At 40.9% G+C, this 20596-nt stretch overlaps 10 protein-coding genes across 10 annotated transcripts; 6 read left to right on the forward strand and 4 right to left on the reverse strand.

The window, feature by feature from the left end:
- Window positions 1-161: 161 nt before the first annotated feature.
- On the reverse strand, window positions 162-2428 carry BCR41DRAFT_382009 (ribosomal protein L37e-domain-containing protein; the record flags this gene model as incomplete). The annotated part of the gene is made up of 5 exons (XM_022027342.1): window positions 2106-2428; window positions 1741-1799; window positions 1556-1632; window positions 1095-1190; window positions 162-166 (listed from the first exon to the last, which is right to left on the reverse strand). The coding sequence occupies exons 1-5, from the start codon at window positions 2151-2153 to the stop codon at window positions 162-164; spliced, it is 285 nt and encodes a 94-aa protein (XP_021877436.1). The 5' UTR covers window positions 2154-2428.
- A 1377-nt stretch (window positions 2429-3805) lies between these two features.
- Window positions 3806-4627, forward strand: BCR41DRAFT_378855 (cyclophilin-like domain-containing protein; the record flags this gene model as incomplete). The annotated part of the gene is made up of 3 exons (XM_022027178.1): window positions 3806-3840; window positions 3935-4298; window positions 4403-4627. The coding sequence occupies 3 exons, from the start codon at window positions 3806-3808 to the stop codon at window positions 4625-4627; spliced, it is 624 nt and encodes a 207-aa protein (XP_021877437.1).
- Window positions 4168-6289, forward strand: BCR41DRAFT_172300 (hypothetical protein). Its single transcript, XM_022019707.1, has 3 exons — window positions 4168-4298; window positions 4410-4623; window positions 4728-6289. The coding sequence occupies exons 2-3, from the start codon at window positions 4616-4618 to the stop codon at window positions 6223-6225; spliced, it is 1506 nt and encodes a 501-aa protein (XP_021877438.1). The 5' UTR covers window positions 4168-4298; window positions 4410-4615; the 3' UTR covers window positions 6226-6289.
- Window positions 6290-6802: 513 nt separating this feature from the next.
- Window positions 6803-7969, forward strand: BCR41DRAFT_425278 (hypothetical protein). Its single transcript, XM_022030564.1, has 2 exons — window positions 6803-7295; window positions 7434-7969. Exons 1-2 carry the CDS (start codon window positions 6839-6841, stop codon window positions 7781-7783), a joined length of 807 nt encoding a protein of 268 aa, XP_021877439.1. The 5' UTR covers window positions 6803-6838; the 3' UTR covers window positions 7784-7969.
- Window positions 7970-8322: 353 nt separating this feature from the next.
- BCR41DRAFT_277275 (hypothetical protein) lies at window positions 8323-8667 on the reverse strand (the record flags this gene model as incomplete). Its single annotated transcript, XM_022020195.1, has 1 exon — window positions 8323-8667. A coding segment is annotated over one exon (345 nt), but the record flags the coding sequence as incomplete, so codon positions are not given.
- A 388-nt stretch (window positions 8668-9055) lies between these two features.
- Window positions 9056-12578, forward strand: BCR41DRAFT_341037 (transcriptional repressor TCF25-domain-containing protein). The gene is made up of 8 exons (XM_022022225.1): window positions 9056-9331; window positions 9459-9518; window positions 9609-9892; window positions 9986-10335; window positions 10442-10558; window positions 10663-11179; window positions 11307-11379; window positions 11505-12578. Exons 1-8 carry the CDS (start codon window positions 9074-9076, stop codon window positions 12567-12569), a joined length of 2724 nt encoding a protein of 907 aa, XP_021877441.1. The 5' UTR covers window positions 9056-9073; the 3' UTR covers window positions 12570-12578.
- A 382-nt stretch (window positions 12579-12960) lies between these two features.
- BCR41DRAFT_278376 (homeobox KN domain-domain-containing protein) lies at window positions 12961-13146 on the reverse strand (the record flags this gene model as incomplete). Its single annotated transcript, XM_022020202.1, has 1 exon — window positions 12961-13146. A coding segment is annotated over one exon (186 nt), but the record flags the coding sequence as incomplete, so codon positions are not given.
- A 329-nt stretch (window positions 13147-13475) lies between these two features.
- BCR41DRAFT_374206 (hypothetical protein) lies at window positions 13476-14078 on the forward strand (the record flags this gene model as incomplete). Its single annotated transcript, XM_022026850.1, has 3 exons — window positions 13476-13638; window positions 13665-13810; window positions 13884-14078. The coding sequence occupies 3 exons, from the start codon at window positions 13476-13478 to the stop codon at window positions 14076-14078; spliced, it is 504 nt and encodes a 167-aa protein (XP_021877443.1).
- Window positions 14079-14282: 204 nt separating this feature from the next.
- BCR41DRAFT_374207 (hypothetical protein) lies at window positions 14283-15427 on the forward strand (the record flags this gene model as incomplete). The annotated part of the gene is made up of 4 exons (XM_022026851.1): window positions 14283-14441; window positions 14561-14692; window positions 14831-14921; window positions 15213-15427. The coding sequence occupies 4 exons, from the start codon at window positions 14283-14285 to the stop codon at window positions 15425-15427; spliced, it is 597 nt and encodes a 198-aa protein (XP_021877444.1).
- Window positions 15428-17522: 2095 nt separating this feature from the next.
- BCR41DRAFT_311803 (GRAM domain-domain-containing protein) lies at window positions 17523-20027 on the reverse strand (the record flags this gene model as incomplete). Its single annotated transcript, XM_022021055.1, has 4 exons — window positions 17523-18112; window positions 18820-19090; window positions 19201-19304; window positions 19880-20027. Coding segments are annotated over 4 exons (1113 nt in total), but the record flags the coding sequence as incomplete, so codon positions are not given.
- Between the last annotated feature and the right edge of the window lie 569 nt (window positions 20028-20596).

Consider the following 20596-nt stretch of genomic DNA (forward strand, 5'->3'; position numbering starts at 1 on the left):
GTCCAGATGGAAGACAAGATGAGTAAAAAAACTTTTTTTTAAGAGAGAGAGAAAGAAAGAGAGGGTGTGTGCTTGAGTAATGTCATTGGGCCAAAAAAAAAAATACAGGTGACTCGCATTTGAACAGAGTCTAAGATGACGACAGATAATATTTTTATTATTTAGCCTAAACGCCTTTTTGAAGCAATTATAAAAACGTGGCCAGACAGACCTCTTTATCGCTGTCCAATGGATTTTAAACGCCCTTTCTTTCTTTCCAAACAAGCTCTCTTTCTTTCAACTGCTTTTATATTATTATTATTATTATTATTATTGTTATTCTGATTTATTGACCATCCTTTCTCTTGTTTCTTTGATATACTTACTATGAGGAAAGAGTGCACTGGTTTTTTTTTTTTTAATCTAATGAGACGGTGAAGCATTGATCTTCCTTTCTCTTTCTCTATTTTTTTTTTTTTTCTACATGTGCTCCAAAGTCTGCCCTTCAAACACCTCTCGTCCTTCCTGTACCTGATAACGCTTTAGAGTTGCTCAAATGATCATAATCAACTTTACACCAAATCTTTCGATCGATCCACCCTTGATCATCACTGTTTTAAAAAAAGCTTTTTTGTTGTTGTTGTTGTTTTTAAACAGTAATCCATGAACATGAAATACATGTTACACACAGTCAAGCGGAGAAGAAAACATCCTATTGCTAGTGGAGGACAATCAGATTGATTGAAAACCGTTACGCGATAAGACCACCAGCCATGCATCACGCTGTTTTCTGTCTTCCACTTAACAAAAAAAGGTGTGCCGTGCATTGCTATTTTGTAATGATCATACATAATGAGAATAGAATTTCACCTTTTTTTTTTTTTTTTTTTTTTTTTTATTCTACGAGTCGCATGTTTTATTTCTAAAACAATAAGTTTCCCGAAGGTTTCGTTTGCTGTTGAGTAAGAAGCAGGAGAAAGCCCCCCTTCTTCTCTAAAACCAAAGATACCCCTCTTCTTTACAGCCCTAAAATTGAATGTAGAAACTCAAGAGAGACAAAGTTTTTTAGGCAGCAGCAACAGCCTTGACCTGCTTCTTGGCCTGGGTGCCCTCACGGAAACCGTTCTTGAAACGACGGCTGACATCAGCCAAGTAACGCATGCGGCCAGTACCGGTGGTCTTTCTGCGCTTGCCCTTCACGCTCCAGTTGTCTATAAAAGATTTTTTTTTTATAAAAAAAAAAAAAAAAAAGCATGAGCGGTTCAGCTTCAACATAAAAAAAAAGTTCTCTTGTTGATGATTTTTATCCTGTTATGAACTAAAGTTATATGCCTTCCTCCTCTCAATGAAGCCTATATACTGTTGAGTGTACTCTGATCAGTTGACTGATTTTCGTCCATTCATCCACAGAACTTTTCTACAAGGCAGAAAAATATGAATTCATTTGCTATATGCCTTCATCTTCCTTTTTTTTTTCCACTCCAGCAGAAATCCTGTTAGAATATCCTGTGTTTCAAATCGACAACGTAAACTCTTTAAAACAATGAGCGCTATTAATGTATGTAGAAAGGCTTACAAGAGCGGAGCTTAGCAGCAGGGTAGCCGCACTGAGCGCAAGTCTTCTTCTGGTTGTGGAATGAGCGACGGCCACAGCTAATATGTATAAATATAAAGTGTTAATTTCGAGGTCAAAGAAAAAAAAAACAACCCACTTTAGATGGATATCCCATTAAAATAATGATCCAGAGCCAAATAACATACCGACGGCACAAAGTGTGCGACTTGGTGTGGCGTTTACCAAACGAAGAGGTACCCTTAGTCTGTTGATTCGCAAAAAAAAAAAAAAAATAAAAAAATAAAAGTTGAAATGAGTGAATTGATCATGTTATGTCGTCTTTAAAATGTCTGGAAGTTTTGATATGTCGATCCTTATTATAAAAATCATATTATCTTTCCCGATCAGTCTGCAGCGAAGCCCTCACACCCTGATTATATTGATAGGTTCAAATGACGGAATGTCTGCATTCAACTAAAAAGAGTTCTGGCTGGTAATCTCTGATCTATAAAAAGGCGAATCTTTCAGATATCTTTTTCCATTAATTGATCTTTGCGCCAAGAGTAATGACGAAATAGTATCCAATTGCATTGAGGCTATCCTGATCAAAAACTGCCATCAGCTTCAATAAAGAAACACTGATGTTTGACTTTAGTAGAAAAGTTGATGTCCTGATTGGTATTATCCCGATAATGTTCCGGTGGGAATATCGCTTGTACTGGTTTCTAGTGCAACGGCACGTCGTGATCAGATAGATATAAAGTCTGTTTATGCTGGTTTAAAGGATGGATGGGTATCTATTCGTGTTTTGTCGACGGATGATTCTTTTTCAATGATAATGAACACGGATACACATGCAAAATCATATTCACTTAGAGACCATTTCGAGTAATTGATTTGGAAAAGAAGGACCCTATAGCTGGTCACTGGAGATGGACATAAAAGCTGCCCAAAAAAATAAATTTACATCACGTGAAGTCTGCCGTGAGGCAACGACCTGCTTGATCGATGCCAATCCTTTTCATCCCAAGAATATCAGTAAGCTCTGCAGATACCTGCCTTTTACTTTATTTATCTTTTGTAACAGAAACCTCAATACGGACTTCCTTCTCGCACAGCCTTAGACTAAGCCCAACGCTCGGAGGGTTGATAGGCTGCCTATTCCAATCATTTTTAGTATCCTATTTCTTATTTTTTTTTATTTAAAGAAAGGGAACGCGACGTTATCTTCGTTTTTACCAATTGATTTAAAGAATCTGATGATAATGGATCTCCCAACTCTTGTCACTTTAACTTCCATGTGATATGTGGACTGTATAGATCAAAGGAACATTCGTCGCTATTATATCTCTCATATCCATTAACACCTTCATCTTATGATCAATGACATAGTGGTGGTCATACGTTGTGTAGAGGTCTTCGCTGTTATATCCTTCGCGTAAGACCTTGACTTGGGAAGACGAGCTGAACCGCCTACTTCACCTCTAACTCCTACAGCAGTCAGAATTGGCTCCTCTTTTTCAAGATCAATGCTGAGCTGACCGTGTACTCCAGAGTTGCTTTGAATACATCCCAGTATGCTTGATCAGTACGAACTGAGACAGGGGAGCCAGCAAGTGTAATATGCTTAATTCCAGTAACCGAAAACTGCCTCCTTCACCACCACGAGAATTTTAACAAAGGATACATAGAAAAGTTTCGCGGAAAAACTTTTGATTGTGCAGTTCTTATTATAGGTAATGGACGTAAAGCCTTAAACGTATTGCATGAAAAGAAAAGGTTCTTCAGCACTTGACCCTCTCCTTGCGATCCTGTGCTGACCATTTTACTCGTAACAATCTTATTTTCATCTGCAGCATTGTAAACTAGTTCTAGAGCAACATTTTCTCTTGACAACTGTGAGTTTAGGAAGTCGATACTGCAAAACATGCACTAATATAATATAGATCAATAACGATGAAGAGCTGGTGTGATTGGCCAAATGAAGGTTTATTCCGAATACCCTATCACTGTCATGTCTTTCTTGTTATGGGAAGAAGATATTGATGGATTTAAGGATTCATCCAAGATGGCAAGGAAGCTGCCTCGAACCATCAAAAGAGGATCAGACCTTTAGACACAAGGGAGGACAACTTTATTCCCAGCGAGTGATGGGCATTTCCACTCGTAACATTTTTCGTCTGGCCGAATTGATGACGTAGCACATCGCTTTCAAATTGGTTTAATTCAGTAGATCAAAAGATTCAAAATCTCCATTCGACACCACACGCCATGAGTAACATTTACCTGCAGGAGCCACATACAAAGTACGCTATTTTCTCCAATATCACCTGGTAGTCCATTGAGACGAACAGACTCTTAGTCGTTTATAAAGACGAGTCTAACATTTTTTTTTTATAGTGGCAAAGTCATTTTACATTCCTCATATGGGGATATCTCGATCGAACTCTGGCCAAAAGAGGCGCCGAAAGCTTGCAGGAATTTTATACAGTTATGTATGGAAGGATATTATGATGACACAATATTTCATAGGATTGTAGCAGGATTTATTATTCAAGGAGGAGATCCAGAGGGGACAGGATTAGGAGGTGAATCCTGTTATGGTCAGCCGTTCGCAGATGAGTTTCATTCTCGTTTACGGTTCGTGAGACGAGGATTGGTGGCGATGGCCAATTCAGGTCGTCCAAATGATAATAAGAGTCAATTCTTTATTACTTTGGATGCAACGATGGAGTTGCAAAATAAGCATACGATTTTTGGCAAGGTATATATATACATATATTCTTAATGTCCATTGTAGCAAAGGAAAAAAAAAAAAGCAATTTTGTTTATTTTGCGATATCCTAATGAAAATTAATGAAAAAAAAGGTTGCAGGGGATACTATTTTCAACGTACTCAAGATCGGAGGACTGGAAGTGGACTCGAATGAACGGCCTTTATATCCACCAAAAATTAAGAGTTGTACGATTGTAGTGAATCCATTTGATGATATTGTGCCTCGGATATCGCGTCAGGAACAGGAGGCAGCGCGATTGAAAGAGTTGGAGGCGGCACAGAAGAAACCTGAGAAGCAGAAGAAAATGAAAAAGTAAGAATATCATTGAGGGCCTGTTTTTTTTTTTTTTTTTTTTTTAATGTTTGTTGACATCCATCGCTTCATTTCCTGGTACCATTATACCTTTTATTCTTCAGGAATGTGGCATTACTTTCTTTTGCAGATGACGCTCCGGATATGACAACAGATCAGGAACAGGATGGAGATCAAGGAGGAAACAAAAAGACGAAAAAAATGCTTAGCAGCCACGATCTTTTGCAGGACGACCCAACTTTGAGCCGAGAAGTCGATGCTAGCCTAATGAGTTCGGAGGATCCATCGGTTTTGAGGAATGAAAGGAGCAAACAGAGGACAGTAAATGATGATATTACCAGCGAGGGCAATTACAAGGTTGAAAGTACGAAAAAAAGATACCATGATCAGGAGGAGGGTAATATAGACAAAGTAGACGATGAAAATGACCATGAGAGCTTGAATGCGTTTGATCAAAGGATGAAGGATCAAATTCGGGAGAAATATAAAAAGTCAAAATTGGCAAAGGAGTCTACAACAACAAATTCGTCCTCATCCTCATCCTCAGACCCAGTAATATCAGAAGACGTTTCAAAGACCAAAGAACGCACCGAGGTTCCTCCTCCTCCTCATCTATCAGAATCAGAGCGTCGAAAACAAGAAATACAGAAGTTGGAGAACGATATCCGTAAGATGCACAACCGAGAAGATTCTCAAGGAGATGAGTCATCAAAGAAAAAGTCCAAAACTGGAAAGGTGTCATTATTACAATTGGAACGAGAGCAGTATAAAACACGAGGAGAGATCAAGAGCAGTAGCAAAGGGTCTTCAAAGTCTACAGATAAGAAAAAACGGACAGGAGGGGGAGAAGATCTATTGGCAGCATTATCGGCATTTGAGGCCAAAGTCTTTTCGTCTGCAAGGGAGCCAGAGCTTAATCCTGTTTCCAAGAAAAATGACGCTCCACCATGTGAAATCCATGGGATTCCATCTTGTGAGTCATGTCAGGATACAATTTCTTTGAAGCAAAAGAAAAAGAAGAAGACTGTAGAAGAGGATACAGATGAAAACAAAGACAGGAAAGAAACCAATGCGGCTCAAGAGGATGAAGAGGAGGAAGAAGGAGAGAGAGTTACCTCAGATGATGATGATATTGGCTGGATGCAACATAAACTTGTATTCGAAAAAGACCTTAAAGGCAAGGAAGTTTCTCTTTCAGCAAAAAGAGATGATGTCAACGATTATATTGTGATTGATCCGCTCAACAAGGCACCAGCCACATCAGCTGCGATGGCAATGGAACAGCAAAAGAAAGCGGAGCAAACTCGACGAGCGAACCAGTCCTCAAGGCAAGACAGAATGGATGATAGCAGAGACAGTCGTAAAGGGTCAAGCAGAGTGTATAGCTCCTCAGGGAGTGGCGGTGGCAGTAAACCCTACGATCGAGCTTCGCCCTCGACATATAGGAGGGATGATAGTCGTAGATCTGGTTCTGAGTACGGCCGAGACAGAGACAGGGACAGGGACAGAGACAGAGACAGAGAGCGCGATCGAGATAAACGTGGAGGTGGGCGAGATTATAAAGAAAGTCGAGATAGTCGAGATAGAGATCGTCGTTGGTGAAGCTTGGATTAGGGACGGGGGTTTTTTTTTAAAAAAAAAAAAAAAAAAAAAAAAGAGCCATGTAGGGTATAAATGTTGGTACAGTTTTAGAGTAATGTTTTCAGGAAGGATGGGAACAAAAATAGTGTTAAAGCTCTTCTTCTTGGTTACAAGTTGTTGATACATGTTTGACATGTTCGTATGTAGTACAAATGGCACTTTTGTTTTTCATGGATAAAATGTTTCGATCCAAGACCTGACTGGGCTCTCTTAAATTGCAACTTGCTTATTTCATATTTCATGTGCAATCTTTCGCACTAAAAAAAATGTATCCATCAAACACAAAACACAGACACAGACCCCGCCTCTGCTCTTTTTATCTCAATTCTCTCTATCCCCTTATCACACGCCTCAACCACCCTTTCAGTCTTTCTTTTGCATCTTGCATTCATCATTCCACGACAGCCATTCTTCATTCACTTTTTTTATTTTCTATTTTCAATCATATTATTGTAATATTAAACAATGATCTGGAGCACCGAATAGATAACCAATCTACTCGCTTCTCTCCTCTTCTTCTATTCTTCCTTCCATATCCATATTCTTCCTCCTGAAAAAAAAAAAAAAGAAAAAAATGATCATGAGATTTATCTCATATATGGTGGTTGCCTTATTGGCGGTTTCGACACATCATATTCAACTTGTGGAAGCTGGAAGTTATTCGCTAACAGCGCCTACAGGGGCAACACGTTGGGTACCAGGTCAACAAGGTCTTGTCAGTATTGAGTCCACTGAAAAGGCAAAGTCTGCTACACCTACGAATGATCGCCTTTTGACGATTACTCTTCGTTATTACAAGAACATTTTTCAACCGGCTGAACTCGTGGCGACGATTAAAGATCACACCCAACTATTGATTCCTTTCAATTCAACAGCAACTCAAGTGAAGTTGGACATTATAGATTTCGTAGTTCCAACGACTGTCAATCCTGGGTCGGATTATTTTGTACGACTTTCAAGAAACGATGGATTCTTTGATCGAGAAAATGTGGATACGGACCGGTTCCAAATCCTTGCGCCATCTACTCCAGGTAAGGAGTTAAAAAAGGAAAAGAAAAAGATCGACTCTTTTTTTTTTGTTCATATTTTATATTACGCGGTTACCATAAGTTTTCGTTATCTCTAACCCTCACTTGTTTTATTATTAATGATTATATCTAAAAAAAAAGGAACGACATCACCTGGTGTTCCAGGTACGACAACAACAGCAGCAACCACCACAGTAGCTGTCACTACTACGCTTGTTGTTACAACCCCCACAGCAGGACCTTCGCCTACGTTGCCAGCAGGTCAAACCTGTAACGATATTAAGGAGCAATGTGCGGCTCAAGGCCGCGTCTATGAGGAATCGACTGCAAATACACCTTGTGCTTGTGGAGCCACATTAGTGGTACCAACAGTTGTTGGAAGTGGATCTCCTGGAAGCATTAAAGCGAACGTCAAGAGCACATTCCAGAGTACAGGAGGTCCCACTGCTGCGTTGGCGGTTTTATTACTGGTTGTGATGACATTGTTTTAAAAAACAAACAAAAAAAAAATACTTAGACTAGTACAAAAATATCTACATAATTCACCGTTAAAATCCCCGTACGCTTACATCAAATACATCAAACACATGCACATGATACAGGGGTTGTAGATCATCATGGTTTTTTAGATTTTAGTGTCGATCATGCTAAAATTGAATAGGTTATCGTAAACGCACACAGTATTTAAGCAAACATGTTTCAAAAAAAAAAAAAAAAAAAAAAAAAAAAAAACGTCGCCACCAAATGAAGATTGAAGACCGTCAATGCAAATATGGCTATTTGATCATCTCGTAGTCCCATGGTTTTAAACAGCTGTTAGACTCTATAGAATTAATTCATTTATTCAGTCACTCTCTGAATCTGAGAATTGCAGTCGGGCAAGGAACGAGTCTACCGTCCCGTCTTCGAGGTCAGATAACATAGTCCGGTCCGATCTGAGGCTGCCTGATGCATCATCGCAACCATCTTTGCTGTTGTTACCATTCTGCTTCTGATTCTTGTCCTGACATAGGTGGTCCTCCATATTAGGGAACCAAAGGTTAGGTCCATAAGAAATACAAAGTTCTTCATTAGGTTGGATCTCTCGGAGAGTAGTGTATCGGATCAATTTGTTATTGAAATCTCGCTGAAATCCTACATTTGGCATATTGGAATGGTTGAACATACTTCCAAGGCCCAATGCAAGAGCCATGCTGCCCTTCTTCCATCGATATGTATAATGATCCAATTGAGTGTATTGACCATGTTGAGAATATTCTTCTGAAGGGAACAATAAAACAGGAGAAATATCAATGACTGTCCGTGCAGGGATCAAGGTCCGAGTGATCACGCCACGACCTTTTGCGCCACATTCTTGGATGTAGAGGGTGCTTTGATTGAACAATTGAACAGCGTCCATATTTTTTTCCTTTCAAGCCATATGATTGTAATGAAGAGAGGGATGATGGTGATATAACTCTTTATCACGATATTAAGGATATTAAGGGAACAAGTATTTGGACAAAGGTGTAATATAGAGATATCGATGAGATCCGACAAAAAAACAAAAACATTCAACTTTCCTGGCAGTGTAATGAACGCAGTCACATTTGGCTCCTCCAGAAGCTCCATTCTGATCAGCGCCCGTACTTTCTCCAGTCCACATTCTCATTCTCCTCTCTTTCCCTTTCTCTGCTTACGCCGCAGCAAAACTGGCTCAACTCCATCAATAGACTATTTAAACCCTACTTCGACACGTTCTCGCTTTTTTTTTTTTTTTTTTTTTTTTTTTTCTACTCACCATGTCAAGCCGCGCCATGAAAAATCTACTCCGCGATTCCAACGGACCTGCGCCATTAAAGGAAGTCCTCGACAATAATAGCAAGTCTACAAACAAAGAAAACAATAATCGACATGATCAGACAGGCGCTGCAAAGGATAGGAGGAGCCTCAACGACGATAGCAACCGTGACGTGTCTGATAATGAAGAAGACGAAGAAGAAGAAGGGGAGGACGACTATGATATCAAAAGACCGCCAGCTAGGAACTTGTTTGCTTTGGTAAAGATGGCTTTAGATAAATAATCCTAAGGAAAGGAAAAAAAAAAAAAAAAAAAAAAAAAAAAAGGAGTCTTAGAAGCTGCATGTCTTAACTTATTTGTTTATTGTTCCTTCATCTATATTAAAGCTGATTGAAAACGACCAAGAGAGCGACTCGGCGTCCGAGGATGAAGAAAAGCAACCAGAGGTAGATTGCTCAATTGGGTTTTGGCTTTCAGTTTTTGGAGCATCTTGATCTTTCTTGGTGAATCTAATTTTTTTGTTTTCTTTTGGCTAGGTCCTTACCCCGGTTGTCACGACCTCTAATAAAAAGAAGAACAAGAAAAAGAAGAAAAAGGCAGCAGATGCCTCTGAGAACCCATTCGATGCTCTGAAAGAAGTACAGGAAGATAATGCCACTAACAGCGATCAGGAGAAACAGAAACGGCAAAGCACTAATGTACAGAGCTCAATACCCAAAACCAAGAACAAAAACAAAAAGAAGGGTAAAGCTGTTGCCAAGTCCGTTGAGGATATGAGCATTGAAGAATTTGAAAAAAGTCTAGAGCAGATGAACAAACAGTAAGTATTTAAGTGCCTAGGGTATCAGATGTAGGGGAAAAAAATAATAATTAAACTTTCCTTCCTTTATCGTCTCTAATTTATATAAAATAGACTAGGGTCTGCTACATCAGGTGCTGGATCATCTCAACAACCTGCTGTTACACCTCTAAAGCAACTCTTGGCTGTGGATACACGTTTCTTGGATGCAGATGCAGAAATGAAAAAGATGTTTGGAGCTCGTGTCGTTAATTCAGAGATTAAGGACCGTCGCTATGCTAAAGTGGCAAAGAGGTCTCTTCTGGCGCAACCCAGAAACACATGGCCTGTCCGCAAGGCTTCTGGGTTGAGCATGGAGATCGTGGATACTGATCAAAAAGAGAACGTGACAACATTCAAGATTGTTCATTCAGAGTACTATCAAAAAACACAACTCAAGTTCTTGGCGGCTGTTGCATCTTATGGTAAAGCTAGAGAGCTACATTACTATGTTTTATTGTTCGAACAATTTACAAGAAAGAAGGATAAAAACTTTTTTAATGCTTTAATTTTATTTTATTCTTTTCTTAGATCCGAATAATTTGGTGGCGCTTCTCCGGGAGAGTCCTTTCCACATCGATAGTTTGCTCCAGCTTTCAGAGGTTAGCAGACATAATGGCGATAATGCTCTTGCAGGCGAATTCATCGGTATAGAAGGATAGACTTCAATGTGTCGAAAGCTTGTACAAGAAATGCTTTGCTTCGAAAGACATTCCTAATATTTATTTTACTTTGACGCTATCTCTATATAGAACAAGCACTTTTTGCCTTTGAAAAGAGCTTTCACAGTTTGTTTAATATTGCATCAGGATCAGTGCGTTTGAGTTTCATGGAAGTCGAGAACCGATCATTTTTCCTCGCCCTTCATCGCCACATTCAGTTTTTGGGCCGACGTGGTTGTTGGAGGACAGCATTTGAATTCAACAAACTGCTTCTCAGCCTTGATCCCGTATATGATGAGCTTGGATCGCTGCTATCCATTGACTTTTATTCTTTGAAGGCGCATGAATACACATATATGGTGAAGTTATACGAAAGATTGAAGGAGGATCATGGGCTTGATCGTATGCCCAACTTTTTGTATTCCATCGCAATGGCTCACTTTCATATGGAGTCTGCACAAGGGGATACTACTCACCAGCAGAGTTCTGAGATGCTGCAGAGATCTATCATCATGTTCCCGACAGCAGTTCTTCTTTTGGCGGACCAAGGCAACTTCAGCGTGGATGCAGAAACAGCAGGCGAGCCAGCATTTTATCCTGCACAAGAGTATGAGAAGTTCTATAGGTTGCAGTTTATTAGAGGATGATATTATCGTTTTCCATGGTAATAACTGTAATTTTTTTTTTTTTTTTTTTTTTTTTTTTAAAAAAAAAAAAAATTCTCAACTTTTTAGTCTTCCCAAGGTCCTAGATCTCTATATCAATCTCTTTGTGTTGAGAAATCATGCTCTTTGGAAAGAACCTGAAGTAAGAAAAAAAAAAGACGCAGTTGATGCGCTTGTTTGACAATGGCGAATTGTAGATGTCAGTTCTATTTTTTTTTAACTATGCCCATTATTCATTTTTTTTTTTTTTTTTTTTTTTTTCAATAGGTAATCTCATGGCTCAAATCCAACATTAAAGTCTGTGTTCAATCACGCTTCAAGAATCAAAATGATCCTGATGTTAAGGATGCCGAAGTTCTTCTTTCAAAATACAAGACCGCTGCTACAAAGACTAAAGCTCCTTTAAGCTACAGCTTCGATGGGACATTAGAGTCCGATGCGCCCGAGTTTTCAGCTTTGCAGCAATCGTCCTCATCTCCATCTAATCCTTATGCTATTTCGCTTCGAGTGTGTCGACATGTCTTGGTTTCAGAGTACAATGCACTTGCACGTTTTTTGCCACAGGAGATTGTTACTGCTACGTCACATATGTATGACCCTTTGCCACCCCCAGGATCTCGAAATGTATATGAGGAACGATTTGAGGCGCAACGACGTTCAGGTGGATTGATGGGTGGCGCTCGCGACGCTGCACAGAGTGTCTTGGAAGAGGTTGTCCGTCGACTACGAGCGGGCGGATTACCTGACCTTCGAGGAAACAATGCTGGTGCTGGTGGTGAAGCTGGAGAGCTGCAGGAGGCACAGCTAAGGCAGATAGCGGATGCAGTTCAAATGCTGAGAGCAAGGATCGGGACCCATGCTCAGCCCGATGGAGCTCTTCCTGGTGCTTTCCCAGGTCAGACGCCACCGTTGGAAGCAACTGCAGCTACACCAGATACAGCTGTGGATGATGCAGCTACAGCTTCCACAGCAACAGCAGAGGATGCTCAAGAGAATGCCAGTGGCCCGCACGACAGAGCAGGAGACAATATGGCGGAGAGAGCAGCTGGAGACCTAGCCGAAAATGTATCTGTGCTTCAGTCATTGACAGAAGTGATGCGTTTGCTTGGATTTGGGCCAAGGGGTCAGGCTACAGGCGGTGAGAATATCACTAATACCGAGATGCCACCATTAACACACCAAGAAACACAAGAACTAGTGAATTCTATGTTAGGAGGACTGGAGAGTGGCGACGAGGAGTATTACACGGATGACGATGAAGACGAAGATCGGGCATTCGGCTCCGATGGCAATGATGGCTGGGAGCCATATGATCCAGCAGCTTACGAATAAATAGGTAGCATTTTTTTTTTTTTTTTTTTTTTTTTTGAAAAAGCGAGCAATTGATGTAGTTTATTGGACAAAGGACCATCCTTTTTAAATGTTGTCAAGTCTGATTTCAATTCTGGCTTTGATTCTGACCATGGTTCTGACTCTGAATCTGACTGTGACTCTGGTCTTGATGAGTACTACTGGAGGAGGAAGCGTGTCCATCTTCTGTTTCATGATGGCTCGGTTGAGTTGAATGGTTAGCACTGCTCGTGCTATTTGCGTCGCTTGTGGTAGTAGCAACAACACCTTCCATTTCCACCTGCATTCTTGAGCCTTTGCCCTTTCTCACAATCAGCACATTCTCCATGGGTGCATCTGTCCCTGCTACGGCTGCTGCAGCCGCTTCGACCAAAATAGGCTGTAAGATACGTCGCCGAGCATTGATGAACCAATTACTGATTTGGTTCATTGATAGCTGAGTTGCTTCGGAAAGACGCATCTTTTCTTCTTCTGTGGGATAGGGGTGAATGGCATTTTGAACGAGCCATGATTTCAAAACGGATGTCACAGATTTGGGAAGATTTCCTCGACGTTTCCTGTTGGAATCAAGATTATTAGTGTTATTATTACTATTGTTATTACTGCTTTGGTTGTTATTGCCATTGGCGTTACTGTTGACTCCAGTAGCACTAGTGTTGTTTGTGTCGTTGGCATTAAGCTCTGTAGAGGTTGGGGCAGGGGCGTAGGTGCTATTGCTGTTGCTACTAGCAGTGCCGATGGCATTTTTAGAGTCATATGTATGTCCTAAATCGGCTGAAGGTGATCGTGATCTTCCCGAGGGTGGCGCCGCAGTAGCAGTAGCATAGGATGCGGGCTTCACCGGGGTGGGGTGAGGTAAAGGCTCCAAATTATGTGGGTGTCTAGGTGATGGCATCACCTGATGGTGGCGATGGCTGTAATGATGCTGTTGTGGAGACATCTCGAAGCGAGAGGAAGAGGTGCTACCGCGATGGATCTGACTCGATGATCGATTCGAAGCTGATCCTGCTCCAACTTCATGGGAGAGTGGTTGATAGGATGATCGCTGTTGGTAATTATGAGATTGATACTGCTGAGATTGCGAATGTGAATATCCTGAAGCAGACACAGAGGTTGAGGAAGGTTCTCTTGACCTAGGTGACGAGGAAGTAGAAGATGGCCCCGATGAATGTATACCATTTGATGTCAATGGCGATGGTAATAGTCCATATGATCCACCGTCGGTGTGTGAAGGCTTCGTGGAGCCCTGTTCAAGCCTAGATCCTCCACCAGCACCTCCACCTCCTCTGGATCTAGAATGATCCATTGAGGATGATTGTAGCCGTGAATGATATGGATCATGACTCTGATTCTGATTTTGCTGATAGTTTTGTAAAGACCGAGGAAATGATTGTTGCTGATGATGTTCACGATGCTGATATGAAGAGGACTGCCGTTGTGATGGTATTAGTTCATCCTCTCGAGAACGAGCTTCTGGCGTCTCTTTATTGATTGATGTGTCAAAAGGAGTATGAATAAATGAAGGAGAAGACGTAGGGGAAGGTGTATGAGAAGTGACATAAGTTGTTCTGTTTGTCATTCCTGCTGTCACAGCAGCAGCAGCGGCAGCAGATGTTGTTCTAGAGTGTTGCCTAGTTAAAATCCTACGATCCTGCTCCTTAGGATCATCAAGGAACTGGTCACGACCCAAATGATATGATGAAGTGGATTGCTGTTCATAATTTGCATGGTCTCCAACTTCAGTCTGTTGCCTTGAGCGATACTGTCCTTTTGATTGCGCATGTGTCTGACTCTGATAGTTACTCTGCTCTCCAGCATTGCTGTTATCGTGAACTGGATAATCATATGGACGAGGTCGACTCCGACTAGATTTGATAGATGATAAACTTTTGGAAGTGCTGAGAGTTTGTTGTTGAGGATGTAAAGGAGGTAGTGATGGGTGGTGGTGATGATGGTGATGATGATGATAATAGTATGTCGTCCTAGTATCGGGGACTTTGCTGTTGCCCCTGTCCCTGTCCCTGTCCGAATCCAAGTTCATCTCCAGCTCTGATTCTCGTTCCAGTTCTAATTCTCTTTCACGTTCCTTCTTTTCGAGATTGCGGGTGTATCTGACGAGCTCCCACCAAAGAAGACTGTTTTGTTGCAACATTCGCTGAACCTTTTTACGATGCATATCCACTCTTGCGGGCGACAAGGTCTTTGCTAGGACATCGATTGAGGATGATGAGTTGGAAGAATAGGATGAAGGAGGAGATATGAAGGATGATGACGATGATAGTGAAGAAGCCGAAGGGATATCGTTTCTAGACTTCTTCTTGATATCAACCATAGGTAATGGAGATAATGATAATGAAGGCTCTCTTTGGTTCCGGTTCTCACTATCCACAATAGAAGCAAAGCCAGCATTATTGTTGCTGTCATGTTTGTCAATGTTCTCTTGCATTTCTACATCCATGTGTATATCTTCATCAGCTTCTTTTTCCATCTCATTTCCCTTTTCCTGTTGCTTTCTTTCCTCCATACGTCTCCCATCATCTTCAGCTTGCTGTGAATGAGTTGAGGATTTTAACGAGGACGAGGGGTGTGGGTGTTGACGAGAAGTAGGATGAGTAGGACCAATAGTCTCTGTTATCTCTGCTGCTGCCTCTATCCCTGTCCCTGCCTCCAGTTCCGATGAGACTGTTAACCCTGAATGGTTCGGAGAGGCAGTCGTAACATGTGCGGAATCGTATCTGGAGGAGAAAACAGAGTTGGAGGGGCTGAGTTCGTTGAAGAGGACAATGGGCACAAAGGCCATTCGTTGTAGCATTGGATCAGATGAGACTGAGACTGACTGACAAGGAGCACAAAGTGACAGGTGTTTCAAAATGTGTGAAGGTGAGAGAAAAAGTGACAGGGATGTCTGGTCCAGTGAGATGTCAAATGTCAGAATCCGAGAAGGTTGCAGTAATAATAAGCAGAGATGAGTATTTTCAAGTCCAAAGAAAAAACATTTATGTATTGAGCTAAGAGTGGACAATAATATGAATTATAAAAGGTGATGAGCAATAAAGGATGAGTAGAAGAGAGAGAGAAAGAGAGAAAGAGAAAGAGAAAGAGAGAGAGAGAGAATAAAAAAGAGGAATGAAAGTAACGGACGATCTAGTTGAAAGAAAAAAGCAATAATAAATCATTAGGATGGAGATGCGCGATTTTTTTTTTTATATATTTCTGACATTGTCCGTAGTGGGACTCATGCCCGGACTGAAGACGACCTTACTGGTGAAAAAAAATGCCGCATTTCCAATTGATTCAAAATATGAAATAGATGGGCAAAAATTTTATGTTCAAAACCGTAAGACTAAAGCCCAAATTCTGTTTATGAAATAATGAAATAATGGGCTAGTAAAATGATGTCGATATATTAAAATGTCTAAAATACATACTAATTCAATTAGATTTTGACATTGACGTCCTCGCCCGAGGGTGTCAGGGGGTGTGAAGATCAAAAAAGATAGCAATTGGCGGGTAAGATACATCTTCGCCAATAGATAATAAACAATAAACATGGCATTAGGGCTGAGGTTGTCTCATAACCCTTGCGCTTGAAGATATCGAGCTCTCCCATAGAAACGTCAAGAATACCGAAACTTGTCTTTACTCTTACTGAAGTACAATAGCCTAAGCTGCTGATGCTAAACTAAACATTTGTTTCAGCTGGAGATTTTTTTTGCTTTTGTGCTTTTTCTTTTATTATACCACACTTGATTGTGCACTTCAAGATTCTCATGAGAGAACCCATCTGAATATCTTTTTGACACGAAGTTTGTATCCCTTTAAATAAGTCAACAAGCCGTGTTTAATTTATTTAATCAGCATTGATTACAATACCCCATCAATCTTCGCTTTACAAAAAATCAATATATTCATGCACAAATATTTATATATATATTTACGTCTCTGAGGATTGTCGAGCGAGCATGAGGTTTAGCCACTCTTCTTTAAAACTACCATAACAAAACCTGTCAAAAAAAAAAAAAAAAAAAAAAAAAAAGTTATCTTTATCTATGCCTAAGACAGATTCTAATCGGCCGTACGCACTTCGGCCTTATTCAGGTTTGCTTGCTTTTCCAAAGCCAAGAGTTGCTCCTGAAGATCATTGATTCGTGTTTGCAGCTTAATTTCCATTTCAGTCAACTCTGAATGTCTATATTGCTGTTGCTGTTGCGGTTGCTGTTGTGATGGGTTCCTTTGAGCTTCTGGTTCTGGTCTCCAGGCCACCTGTTCATTCAACCACCCATCTCTTGTATTTCGATATTGTTGATGGCGTTCCTCTCTCTCAGTCAGCCATGCCCACATGACATCCTCTTGGTTCCTCATGTACATCTCCTCTGCCTCAAAAGCATCCAGCTCTGCCTCTCTTGAGCGCCGCGTCCTTGATGCCCCAGATCCAGCTGGAGACGACTTTGTAAATGCAGATGACATAGCATAGCTATCGTGATAGTTTGGAGGAGGAGGAGGAGGATGATGATATGGATGCCGAGCGTTGTTCTGGATCCTTTCGATTTGAGAGCTGACATTGGAAATTTGAAACGAGATATAAATGTTGACCAACATGACGACCACCAAGATCAAGATGAACGTCAAGTATGAGACTGCACCCTGATCCCACTCCATGGCTTTCGATAACGTAGACCAGACGCTTGTCGAGGAACGTGATGATGATGACAAGCCAGCTGCTGAACCATTGACCTTTAACTGGGAATCACCTCCTTTGGTTTCTTGTTCTGAGCGAAGAGAGCCATCTGATCTCAAGTTTGGAGACTGCCCTCCTTCTTTCCCCTTTCCGTACTCCTTGGATGGCGGTCCAAGTGCAGAGGAAGATATATTTGTAGACTTTGTTGAAAGTGATGTGCCATCACCAGAACCGCCAAAGCTCTTTGGGTTGGCTGCAATATGTTTGCGTATACACTTGTTCAGCTCCGTGTAATGAGCCGTTAGTCCTTCTGCTGCACCCTTCTCAATTTGACCCTTGATCCAGCTACTTTTTGTGAATTCAACTCCCCCAGTCACTACTACCTGCACTTGAGTTGGACCTGCCCATGTAATACAAGTCCTCACTTTAGTTGTGAAGCATCCCCCAGAGGGAACGTCTGGTGTTGAAGTCGTTGTCACTGTTGTCGTATACTCATCAAAATTCTTGTGCTCACAGACATCTGTCAGTATAGCTTTTGCAGTCTTGGGACCAATGGGCATACCAAGCCATTTGGTATATCGTGTTGTTTTTGTTAAAGTATCGTCAGTGGATTTTTGCCAAGGTTCATCCTGAACGTCTGCTCCCTTCATAGCTTCTGAGGTTAAAAAACTTTTGTTAAAGTCTGAGTCAAAGAGTAGTTTCCATATGGCCCGAACAGTACCAGGGTAGGTTTCTGACATGTAGGTGTTAGAATAATGTCGACCATCCTTTGAGCATCTACACGTAGTTGGTGTCTGAAAAGAGGATGTAGCTGAAGGTTGAGTGGATGACAATTTCATTTTGGTTCCTCCATTGTCTCCAGTGCGAGTCAAATCTGGTCGCTGCACTGAGGAGCCCAAAGGATCATCATCAAATGATGACCGAACAGCCGGAGCCGATTCGCGATCCCCTGTTCCCTCAAACATAGAAGGACGTGGCGGTAGTTCTGATACTGAGCGTACACGAGGTCTCTTGCCGTTGGTACTATTAGCCGACAGGGAGCCTAGAAGAAAAAAAAAAAAAAAAAAAAAAAAAAAGTCAGTTAGAAGGCCAGTCAAAAAAGTAGAATGACACAAAAAAAACTATCGATGAAGTTTTACCATTCCGTTGTTCCTCATCAGGATTACCAGGTGCAATAACATCTAAAGAAACATAAGGCTATGAAAAGTTAATAATTAGGCATGTGGATATGTGAGAAGGAAAAAGAGAGAGAGAAAAAAAGGTATATTGCAATGCACAATAGCTTTGCCATGAAGTTTAGACTTCCAAAGCGATCATAAAACGTTGGGTAGCAGTCGAATCATTCACCTTTGATCAACTTTCTGACACCTTTTTTAGATCCTCGTCGACGAACACCAGTATTACTTGTACCATCATCTTCGCCCCAATAGTCTTCCTTGCCATTGGTTTCATCACCCGTCCAGGTTTGTGAAGCGTTTGAGAAGGAGCGTCGATGACGATTCTTTCGAGAATCGGTATTGCCTCGAGATGAGATAAATGATTGGGCGTCATTACTATCGTCATCATCATTAACACCGAGAAGAGATCGGTTCTGACGATGCATGCTATTGCCATTGTTGTTACTGGCTGCACAAGCGTTTGCTGCACAAGGAAATGATTTTCTCCAGGCTGCCATCAACAGATCGTGAGCGGTATCACGAGAAAGAAACGACGCAAAGAAGTGACCCTTTGTATTAGTCGCAGTAACGATACTGATAGCATTAGGGATCACAAAGGCTGTCATCCTCTTCTCGATTGCTGTAATCTCGGAGAATGCGATGACTAACTAGATATTAAAATAACCAAAAAAAAAAAAAAAAAAAAAATTGAGAAATCATTGATCCTTGGTTTGCAATTCATTCGAGAGTTGAGCTGTGATCATATTAAATAATTTACATTGGTGACCCAGCCAAAGATATTGGCATTAAAGCAGACATGATTTTCGCTGATGTAAAGGCGACCTTGAACTAGGATTTCTTTCTGTAAGGCACATCCATAATCTATACCAAAGTAAGATGAAGTACAAAATTATCATGAGATGAAAGCCAAAGAACATACGATATTGACCTCCTTTTTTTGCGTATCAATCAATAGCCTCACTAATGCCAAGAAATAATTGATTGCAAACATTGCTCTTTGGGCCATGCGCCAGGAAAAAAAAAAAAAAAAAAAAAAAAAAAAAAAACAGCCCATTATTCATTTTCCCCTGCTTTTTTTTTTTTTTTTTTTTTTTTTTTATCGACCTGTCTTCAAGGTTTTTTTTACTCAATGAAAAGAACTCGGCAACACCACGCCACATTTCACGCGACCTCATATTTGTGATACATGGATACATGAAAGAATTATGGCTGCTCTCTCCTATGCCTCTAGAACAATGTAACTGGACGTAAAAATAAAAGCAAAAATAAAAATAAAATAAAATACCAAACCAGTTCCTCCTGCTTTTGAATCTCAAACCAATGTCAAATCTTGAGTAATAATATTTAATCTAGACTATGAAGTAGCAAGCTTTGGAAGAAAAACCTGGTTTTTAGGACAACTCCCGAGTAAGCGTGATGCACTTGTTATATTTTACCTTCGATCAGTTTCTCATCATCTGGGACACTTCGAAATAGTGCATGAAAATCGCTGAATCGTTTCTCGTTTGCAAACACAAACGAGATATGGACTCCAAAATCATCCTCTTCACATGGACCAGTCGTATCTTCTTCACCGGTGATCATATCATGATTGAAGCGCTGTGAGATTGAACCAGAGTCAAACCTATATCCATTTGATGTAGAATTGCTAGTACGAGTGCTACTACTATTATCGTTATTACTGTTGTTCGTGGACTCGGGATAAGTGTCAGCACCATAATCTGATTGATATTCCTCGTTGGTCATGGATGCTAGATTGGTGATGGAGCGATCGCCTCTCGAGTGGGTTTTAGATGTGTTTTCAAGAGTAGAGGTGTTAGTAGACGGTGTGGCAGTGGTAGAAGCAATGGCACTAGGGGGAAACGTGGGAGTGATTGGAGTGGTGGTGGCACTGAAAGATGTTGTGGGTATAGAAGAAGAAGAGGAGAGTAAGCGCCTGCCGTGAGCAGCCAAACGAGCAGCAATTGGGTCCGATGAGGAAGTAGAAGAAGAAGAGTTGAAAAAGCGAGAAGCAGAAAAAGAAGACGACGGAGGAAGTGGCTCGGGAGTGCTGACGTTAGGGTTGTTATTGCTGTTGCTATTGCTATTGCTATTGGTATTACTGATTCCTGAAGTTGTGCTGGGGGCGGCCACAGTAATGGATGGTGATTTGG

The sequence above is a fragment of the Lobosporangium transversale genome, assembly GCF_002105155.1.
Source record: "Lobosporangium transversale strain NRRL 3116 chromosome Unknown BCR41scaffold_47, whole genome shotgun sequence".
Lineage (NCBI taxonomy): Eukaryota > Fungi > Mortierellomycota > Mortierellomycetes > Mortierellales > Mortierellaceae > Lobosporangium > Lobosporangium transversale.